The sequence below is a fragment of the Syngnathoides biaculeatus genome, chromosome 6 (genome assembly GCF_019802595.1).
Source record: "Syngnathoides biaculeatus isolate LvHL_M chromosome 6, ASM1980259v1, whole genome shotgun sequence".
Lineage (NCBI taxonomy): Eukaryota > Metazoa > Chordata > Actinopteri > Syngnathiformes > Syngnathidae > Syngnathoides > Syngnathoides biaculeatus.
Window position 1 is genome coordinate 22,328,950 of NC_084645.1, and position 9,283 is coordinate 22,338,232.

Consider the following 9,283-nt stretch of genomic DNA (forward strand, 5'->3'; position numbering starts at 1 on the left):
GTAGACTAATTCTATAAGTTCATGGCAAAAACATAAATAACCGCATAAATTGTTCTTCTAAAAATAAACTTACTCTTACTTTTGCCGTCATAGCCATTGTAGATTCTGTTTGCGGCTTTGGTAGGACAGTGGGATCAGCAATATTTTCAGTTGACTGATCAACTTTATGACTGTCAAATGGTGTCACTAGAACTTTCTGTGCAGATGTGGTGGGCTCACTTAGTGGGATTTCTTCTTCACCATTTGGTATTTTGACAGAAAACTTTTCTGATGAAAGCTGCTTTGTTTCATTTGTAGAAACCTCAACCCTTGGTTCTGATGGGTCAAGTTTAGACTTAGGAATATCTTCCCCACTTGGATCTGCTTTTTCTAGTTCTTCATTTATGTCACCTGTTACACTTTTGGAAACATCTACACTTGGCAACGTAGGATCGGAGACCATCACAGGTTTAAGTGGTTCGTCTACAGGTTTAACTAAATTCTCCTTTTCCTCTTTTTCAGGTGAAACCTTCACGGCTTTGGGTACAAGTGTTGACTGGACTTCAACCTTTTCTGGAGTTGCCACCGGTGGAGTGTGTGCAGTTCTTGTTTGATTAGTTACGATTTTGGTGGTGGTCGACACACATGTTGGTTTTACAACCATATCTGCATCGTTCGCATGAGCTGGCTCTAATTCTGCCTTCTTGGTCACATGTATGGCTTGGGTTTCTTGTGATATCGATTTAAGTGAAGGCTGAGGCATTTTCCCTGAGTCTCCGAGTTGCCCCAGGAGAGCCTTTTGGGTGTGGCAGTTGAGGCACAGCCATTCTTTCTGCAACAAAACATAAACAAGGCATATCACACTATTACTTCATTTTTACAAAATATCTTTGAGTGCTCGTAAAGGCCTGCTGACTTACAACAAAAATAGATGAGATGCACCGTGAGCACAGATAACTAACATTAATTCGCTGCTATTTTTTTTACTATAGAGACACTAAGCTTATGTTTCGTAATTGCCCGCTGCGACTGCCAATGAGGGTGGCAAGTGCGCTATTGATTTTCTGGCAGACTTTCCTGCAGCAGAAGCTGAGATGCTCAGCTTTTAGAAGCCCGTACGAAGCACACACCTCTTTATTACCCTTGCCCGCCGTGTACAGACGCAAAACGTTGACCTACTGATCTCTAATAAGCAGAAGGCTTTGCTCCAAGGGGGAAGGGAAGAAGGGGGGAGAATGCAAACCTTGCTTTTTCTAGTCTGATAAATTACCATTCAACAATCACCAGGAAAAAGGTAATTTCGCATCAACAACATTAAAACAATATTAAAAATCTAGAATGTTAGGCACATAAACCCGACAAATCCCATCTGACATTTCCATTAATAAAATAGAAGCTATAAGATACTGAGCTAATTAAAATGGAAATACTAAACACTCTGGCAGACACATTGGGATCATAAAAGCCTTCCAAACTTTGCAATGGTTGCCTAACAGCAGTCAGGAGGTCTCGGTGGAATAACTTGAGTTTGAGCAGGTGTCATTAAAAAAAAAAAAAAAAATGCTGATAACGGGGACTTGAATATGTTACAGAGTGCAGAGGTAGAGATAGAGGGTCACATTGGCCCCAACTGAGACAAAGCTTGGAGATAAGCAAACGCTCAAGAGATCGCTTACTCTGTTTGTTGTTTTTGAAACAAGGTTCGAGAGGGCAGACTTCGATGGTTTGGACATGCCCAGAGGTGAGAGAGTGAGGAAATTGGTAGGAGAATGGTAAGGATGGAGCTACGAGGGAAGAGAGGGAGACCAAAGAAAGGGTTGATGGATGTTGGGAGGGAAGACATGAGGACAGCGGGTATTAGAGTGGAAGATGCACGAGATAGGCTCAGATGGCAAAAGATGACGGGACAAGTTGAAAGGAAAAGAAGAAGAAGACGAATTCTCTCATCTAGCTTTGCGACCATTCATAGCGCACGAAACGAGCCACAGTCAAGTGATACTAAGAACTAATCAGCCAAACGCCTATTGAACTATTATTTGTCCACAGAGTTTTGAGGTGGTGAAAACTGTGTGGTTTTTCTCTGGACAATTCAGTTTCCTCTCACAACTCCAAAATATGGATTAATCGGAGACTCTCAATTGCCCTGGGGTGTGATTGTTTATCTCCCCGTACCCTGTGATTGGGCGACAACCACTTCAGTGTGTACACCGCCTCCTGCCCGATGATAGTTGGGTAAGGCTCCAGAACTCTCGTGACCTTCATGAGGATAAGCGGCTGAGAAAACGGATGGATGGATAGGTATGGTGATCCCTAACGGTACAAGCAGACAGTCGAAACAGCGACTGAAGAATCGAGACATTTTTTTTGTGACTTGCCGTGTAAAGTGTCTGAAGTCTGATAAGCGTACAGTTAGTGTTGAATATCGAGTGGCGATTCGCGGGGGTGATGAAGCGAGAGGCAAGTGTTGCAGGCAAAAAAATAAAAAATAAAAAAATGCAGACAGACGAGATAAAAATACACTCCAATAATGTAGTCTTCCCTAACACAAACACAATTAAACATTTATGACTCGAGGCTGGCACAGACATTCCAAACTGGATATCCCAGCAAGTGTCATTTCCTCTTATCGCTCTGAAAATGAACACATTTGGTCATTTGTCTCCAAGAATGCACAAAAACCTGAGAGCAAGTTCCATCTTTCCACCCTCCTCACGCTCATAAGGGTGATACACGTGCGCCCTACTTATCAGCGCAACGGTCACTTTGCCGGCTATTTGGATGGCACTGGGCTTGAGGCGCAGTGAGCAATCAAAAGAATCAAATGGAGCGACATGCTGCTGGCACTCCTTTCAAGCCTTTCATCCCTCCATCCTAGTTCCAACGCTGGGCGATTTCACGCTGTAAAATAAACGGGCGACTCTTCCGCTTCAAGGAGGGCTACGTCGTGACTACCGCGTGGCCATTACGTAATTAAGCGCATCTATTTTAGGATTATTCACTGTTTTCTAAAATACGCAATGTGATTTTTTTGGAAGAATCAAAAACACGCAAATGATAAATACATATATAAACCAACCCCCTTAGCAGTTACATAAAACGGGGGAAAAAAACAGCCCTGTTATTCATTTTTCTCACAATTTAAAACAGATCTTGGTAAATTCGTTGTCTAATGATCAAGAATTACAGCACACATTTTTTTTTAGCCTCATGCAAAATGTGTCAGTCCTCACTTATTGTGAGTAAAGATTCAGCAAAGTACTCCATAAAAAAATTAAAAGCATGCAGTATTATATTGACACTGGTCAAGACAGGGCGACACGGCGCTTCAGCTGGTAAAAGCGTTGGCCTCAAAGTTCTGAGGTCCTGGTTTTTCTTCGGCCACTCCGGTTTCCTCCCACATCCCAAAAACATGCAACATTAATTGGACACGTTTGAATTGCCCGTAGGTGTGGCTGTTTGTCTCTATGTGCCCTGCGATTGGCTGGCAACCAGTTCAGGGTGTACCCTGCCTCCTGACCGTTGACGGCTGGGATATGCTCCAGCACTCCCTGCGACCCTCGTGAGGATAAGCGGCAAAGAAAATGGATTGATGCTGGAGACTGCACTTCATCACCAAGCAGAACTATGAACCCGGGCCCCTGCAGCAGACATGTCAACTAACGAAAATAATCTTCTTGGGCCCCCACCATAACGTACACACAACCCTAACTTACCATACAGCACATAAATATAATGTAATTATGTGTAATAATAAAATTCAATATATTTCCTGCTTGTGATATTTCTGTCCAAAAAATGAAATTTGAGCCCAGTACAACTTAATTGTGACGCCAACCACATGTCCACAGTGTGTTGCTGTGATAAATCGACTGTTCATATTTTCATTCATCCATCCATTTTCTGAGCCGCTTATCCTCACGAGGGTCGCGGGAGTGCTGGAGTCTATCCCAGCTGTCATCTAGCAGGCGGCAGGGTACACCCTGAACTGGTCGCCAGGGCACATAGAGACAAAGAACAGTCGCACTTATGATAACACCTATGGACAATTTAGAGTCTCCAATCAGTGCATGGTTTTGGGATGTGGGAGGAAACCAGAGATCCTGGAGGAAAACTGTGTAGGCATGCATGGGATTTGAACCCCGGTCCTCGGAACTGAGTCCAACGATCTAACCAGATGCACCGCTGTTCATGATTTTTTTTTTTTTTTTTTCAAAATATGTCCTATGCAGCATCAAATGATGATCATTGTGCTTAGCGTATCATTTATTTTTTCATGAATTTTTGCAAATAAAAGATTGCAGCCCTAGGTTGAAAAAATGAAAAGGGAACGCAAACGAAAAGGTGACTCGCAGTAACATGTACACGTGTGTACGTACATCCTGTTAATGTACTGCGCACACACGTAAGGCGAAAAAGAAATTGGAGAATTACGCGGCACCGCTGATCCAAGCGATAGAGCAGATGGATCCAGAAGAAGTTTGACGTAACCTGCCTCCTCTCGGCTCTATTGGCGTATCGCACGACTTTGCCGTCTCAAATCTGTCACGGGCCCCTGGCAAACGTTCCCCGGCTTGATTCTCGCTGCGACATCAGATCTCATCTCACTAATGCTGTTGCACAACAGCCTTAATACAATTTGTGTATTATCGGGGGCCTGCCGGAAAGACACGAGCGACGTTGCTGCATGTAACGGAAGCACTCGAGTGGATCTGCAGCGGCGGCAGCAACCAACCAGTCTGAGCCAAATATGCAAACATACAAAAGGGCGAAACGGGCGTCGTTTCCGCACCTTAAACCAGTTCCCTGTTGCCCGAAAAAGTATCCCAAAGATCCAGAATTCCAGAACACTTCCACTCGGTTTATCTTCTGAAATGAGCCTGTTTGGAGTCGGAAGTCCTGCCTCGTGCTAATGAGCCACTGCTCCCCCTCCGACCGCGAAGCCAAGCCCTGGTATAGCTTTGTCACCACGGCAACTAGCTACTTGTTGAACCCCGCGTTGGGACGGCGAAGCAATTGCAAATCACGGACCATGTTGCAATGGACTACGTTGATGTTTACAGTCGTAGTTAGCGGTCATAAGTTTGCCGCCCTTTAGCAAGGTACGTCATAGAGTTCTTGAGTGTGGCTGGTAATTGGGAGAGAGCTAGCTTGGGGGAGCACCCACAAGATTGAATCATATTTTTATCAATCTTAAATGTATCTTTGAACAAACCTTACTGCAATTCTGCGCTAAGGGTTAGGGGGAGGCAGCTGGACTGGATCAAAAGTCAGAGCCACTTTCAAGAGGCAGCTCCCAGGGAGTCTAACCAAACGATCACACAGACGCACTGCAATTCTTGACCATTTAGACTGAATTGAAAGAAATGCAAATATGTGTCATTTAAGTGACAGAGCGAAGTACTGGACTTACCCCTCCTGTATGAGGCATGGGATTAAATCCACAGAGGTTACACACGAGGCTCTTGCATTCAGTGCACGTGTTGTAGTTGGGAGGTTCCTTGGTGGCCTTGTTGAGTTCGACCTTACAGAGCGGACAGGTCAACAGATCCGCCTGAAGAGTATCCGCTTTGGGGTGTCCTGTCACTTCTGTGGCTTCTACAGGTTTTGTTTCCACTTTAGACTGGGCCAACGGAGCGGCAGGTTTGGTTTGTTGAGGTGATTGTGGTTTCTGTGTAGTTTTTGCAGGGGAGCTCTTAGGAGAGACCGCGGGAGTAGATTTGGGATCATCTTGAACAGCAGAGGTTATCAGTGTGGAGGCAGAGCTGAAAATTGAGGAACCAAATCCAAACATTTTGCCGGTGACACTCTCGGCAGGCTTTGCAGAAAAGGCAGGTTGAGATTTGGGAGCACTGAATCCAAAGAACCCCCCGGACTCTTTCTTTGAAGGCATAACTGCTTGCGGGGTGGATTTGACAGTAGGAGTTGGAGATTTCGAGGGCTGTTGTGGCGGTTTTCCAAGTGACGGTTTTTCAGCAACTAACTTGACTTCTGGTTTTGGAGTTTGGGAAACGTCCGCAGACTGCCTCCCTGCAGACGCAGTTGGTGTTGGTGGAGAAATGTCGGCAGGAGTTGTGGATTTAGAAGGTTGTGGAGGTGGCTTTTCATCTGCCAGTTTTGGAGTAACTGCCTTGACTTCTGTTTTGAGAGTTTGAAAGTCCTTAGCCTGTTGCATTTTTCCGGTCTGCTGTGTCTGCTCGGACACATCCCGAGCCTTTTCTTGACCGTCAACAGAAGGATCATTTGGCTTTGGCATCGAACCCTGTTGCAATGGATCTGCCTTTTTGGGTGTTGTTACCTGGGGAGCCTTATTCTCCACCAGAGCGCCCTCTTTTGTGATTTGCGTTGACGCCTTAGGCTGGTCCACTGTATCCTTGTGTTCGGCGTTTGGGGGAATAATCTTGGATGGTGAGGGCTGCGGTATCACTGCAGAAGGTCCGGTGGGCTCAGAGGCTCCAAGTGCCCTCTTCATCTGACAATTCAGGCAGAGCCAGTCTTGTACCTTTAACGAAAGAATGACGTAGCAGAGATGGTTTATGTGAACAAGCAAAAACTTTTTAAAACCAAACAAAATCCCAGCGGACTTCGGGGCGGTAGGGGTCAGCATTTAATAGCAACTACTCAAAGTCACATGCACGCCTGTACCGCAGCACTATCAGTGACCGTTGTAGGTAAATTACTGAAACGTGCGTCAGAAAAACAGACCTACCTCTGATACATTGGGCATCGGATTAAATCCACACTGTTTACAGACCGTTGCTTTGCATTCCGTGCAAGTGTTGAAGTTGGAACCAGCGTTGCCATCCGTTTTCAATTGCACCTTACAGAGTGGGCACGTGGACTGAACTGCTGTCAGAGCCATGTTGGTATCTGCAGGTGGCACAGGGGATTCAACTGGCGCGTTAGATACTTTATCTTTTATTATTGAGGGAGTAGTTTTCTCCAGTGGTTTGTCCAGTTTTGCTTCCTCTGTTTTCTGGCGAGCTGCTGCATTGACGTCTTTTGTCGGTAATGATTTAGGAGAGGCAGGCGGTGTCGTCTTAGGAGAGGCCTGCGTGGACATCTTGCGTGGGACCGGCGTTGTTTTGGTTTCATCTTGCACAGCCGACGTTATCAAACTGGAGGCTGAATTTAAGAAGGTTGACCCGAAGCCAAACATCTTCCCAGTCACGGATTCAGCGGGTTTGGCAGCAGTTTGTTGCGTTTTAGGACCACCAAACCCAAAGAAGCCTCCCGATTCCTGTTTTGCAGGTTGTTTGGCTGGTGGTGGTACAAATTTGGTCGGTGATTTTACGGCTTTTGCCGGTTCTTGCGGTGTTAATTTTGCTGCTTCTGGAACTGTTGTGGGAGCAACCTTTTCAGTAGCGGTCACAGTTTCTAGAGCCTGCTTCTGGGCTAATCGGGGATTAACTTTAGGGGTCTGCTCAGGTAAAACAGATGCAACGTCAGTCTTCTTGATTGCACCAGGGTCAGTTTTTTCAGGTAATGAAGCAGGTGCAGGTGTTGCCTTGTCAGTCAGTTCACCAACAGATGGAGATTCACATTTTTCGGTTGTGACATGAACATCCTTAATGTTGAGTGGAATGTCTTTGCGTGTTATTGTGTCTTCCTGGGAAGCATGTATCGCTGTATCTTTTTCTTTTGCAGGAGGGTGGGGTTCTTTACTCGGAGAGTGTTGATATTTCATAAGGGGAAGTCCAAGGGGTTCAGAAGCCCCAAGTGCCCTTTGCATCTGACAGTTAAGACACAGCCACTCTTTTCCCTGGCGACACAAAACAGATATAATTATCGGCATTTTCAACAACAAACACAAATTGAAGACATTCGATGCAAAAGCCATTGCTTACTTCTGCTTTATTCGGCATGGGACTAAATCCACATTTGTTACAGACCGTGGCTTTACAACCGGTACACGTGTTGTAATTGGGTAAATCCTTGGAGTCCACATTAAGTTCAATCTTGCAAAGAGGACAATTAGACCGGGTTGCTTTGGTAGGAACTTCAAAGGTCCCTACTTTTGAAGGTTCTTGTGGACCAAGTTCCATTTTCTTTGTTCCTGCTGGAAGAGCTTTGACCTGAGGCTCAGTTTGCGCCGATGACTTTTCTTCAGCTGACTTTACCTCCTTCATTGATGTTTTGAGTGGGGAGACAGCAGGGCTGGACTTGACTGGCGGAATCTGAAATGTTGACACTTTATCTAAGGCTTGCGCCGGGGCAGACATTTTACGAGAACTCGGTGGTGTCGTGCGTGATTCCTCACGAACGGAAGACGTTATCAAAGACGATGCCGAACTGAACAGGGTTGAACCAAATCCCATCATCTTCCCAGTCACCGCTTCGGCTGTTTTGGAGATACCGTCTTGAGAATTTTTGGCATCAGTCCTTGCTTCTTGAGTTGGTTGTACTGCAGGGGGAACTGATTTGGCAAGTGCGTTATCATTCAGCTTAGGCTCCTTGTTTGGGAATTTGGAGGGCTGTTTATTATCTTGATCTGCCAGTTTTACAACCGTTCCCGTATCTGATGGCTCCGTTGTTGTAAGGGAGCTCGGTAGAGCACATTCTTCTTTCTTCTTCATTGAAGAGTCCACATCTGTCCGCACAGGAGAAGCTTGATCAGTCAGTGGTTTATCACCAATTGAACCTGCAGTTGGCTTCTCTTCAGCTGAAGGTGCCAAGGAGATTTGGACCTCCTTTGTAGGTGGTGATCCAGTTTTAACCGCTTTTATTAGGCCCGAGGCACTACCGGGGCTCTCTTCTTTCTTTTGTAATGCTACTGTTACCGCTTCATTCTTCTGGTTTTTGTCCAGCACATCTGATTTCTGTGTTGAAATAGTATCTTTAATCTGATTAGGAGTGGCAGCGACTGGCGTCGTCGCTTTCTTGGGAGATGGCTGAGGTTTCATCACCTTAGGCTCGACTGCTTCTGTTGCAGAGAGGGCTCTCTGCATTTGGCATGTCAGACACAGCCACTCCCTTTTCTACAACACAACCAAAGAAAGTCATGTACGTTAAATTTGCAAACCAAACACGTTTATGTATCTTTTTGTATATGTAACTGACTACAACACTTAATTATGAGCTGAACTCACCTCTGATACATTTGGCATTGGGTTAAATCCACACTGCTTGCAGACAGTATTCTTACAGTTGGTGCAGCTATCATAGTTTGGTGGATCTTTGGACCCAGTGTTGAGTTCAGCCTTACAAAGCGGGCAGATGCACTTCATATCTTCATGAGATTTGGTCACTTTGGTCTGTTCGCCTGAGGATGATGGAGCCGGCTGAGTTCGGGCTGGCTTTGTCTGTT

At 45.5% G+C, this 9,283-nt stretch overlaps 2 protein-coding genes across 3 annotated transcripts in view; both read right to left on the reverse strand.

Annotated features, from left to right (window-relative positions):
- pclob (piccolo presynaptic cytomatrix protein b) overlaps positions 1–5,488 on the reverse strand; it is a 43,836-nt gene extending 38,348 nt beyond the window's left edge. For both annotated transcript variants that reach the window (XM_061822739.1, XM_061822740.1), the window contains exons 1-2: positions 5,390–5,488; positions 80–811 (exon numbers count right to left, since the gene is read on the reverse strand). In XM_061822739.1, coding sequence (XP_061678723.1) covers positions 80–811; positions 5,390–5,407 — 750 coding nt within the window. In that variant the 5' untranslated portion in view covers positions 5,408–5,488. The remainder of the gene's footprint in view (positions 1–79; positions 812–5,389) is intronic.
- Positions 5,427–8,500, reverse strand: LOC133501969 (protein piccolo-like). The gene is made up of 4 exons (XM_061822195.1): positions 7,824–8,500; positions 6,686–7,738; positions 5,486–6,478; positions 5,427–5,438 (listed from the first exon to the last, which is right to left on the reverse strand). Exons 1-4 carry the CDS (start codon positions 8,295–8,297, stop codon positions 5,427–5,429), a joined length of 2,532 nt encoding a protein of 843 aa, XP_061678179.1. The 5' UTR covers positions 8,298–8,500.
- Positions 8,501–9,283: the final 783 nt, after the last annotated feature.

Coding starts and splice junctions, on each gene's coding strand:
- LOC133501969 (XM_061822195.1), bottom strand. CDS start 8,297: ATGATGGGATTTGGTTCAACCCTGTTCAGTTCGGCATCGTCTTTGATA. Junction 7,739..7,823: donor CCATGCCGAATAAAGCAGAA/GTAAGCAATGGC, acceptor TTGTGTCGCCAG/GGAAAAGAGTGGCTGTGTCT. Junction 6,479..6,685: donor CGATGCCCAATGTATCAGAG/GTAGGTCTGTTT, acceptor CTTTCGTTAAAG/GTACAAGACTGGCTCTGCCT.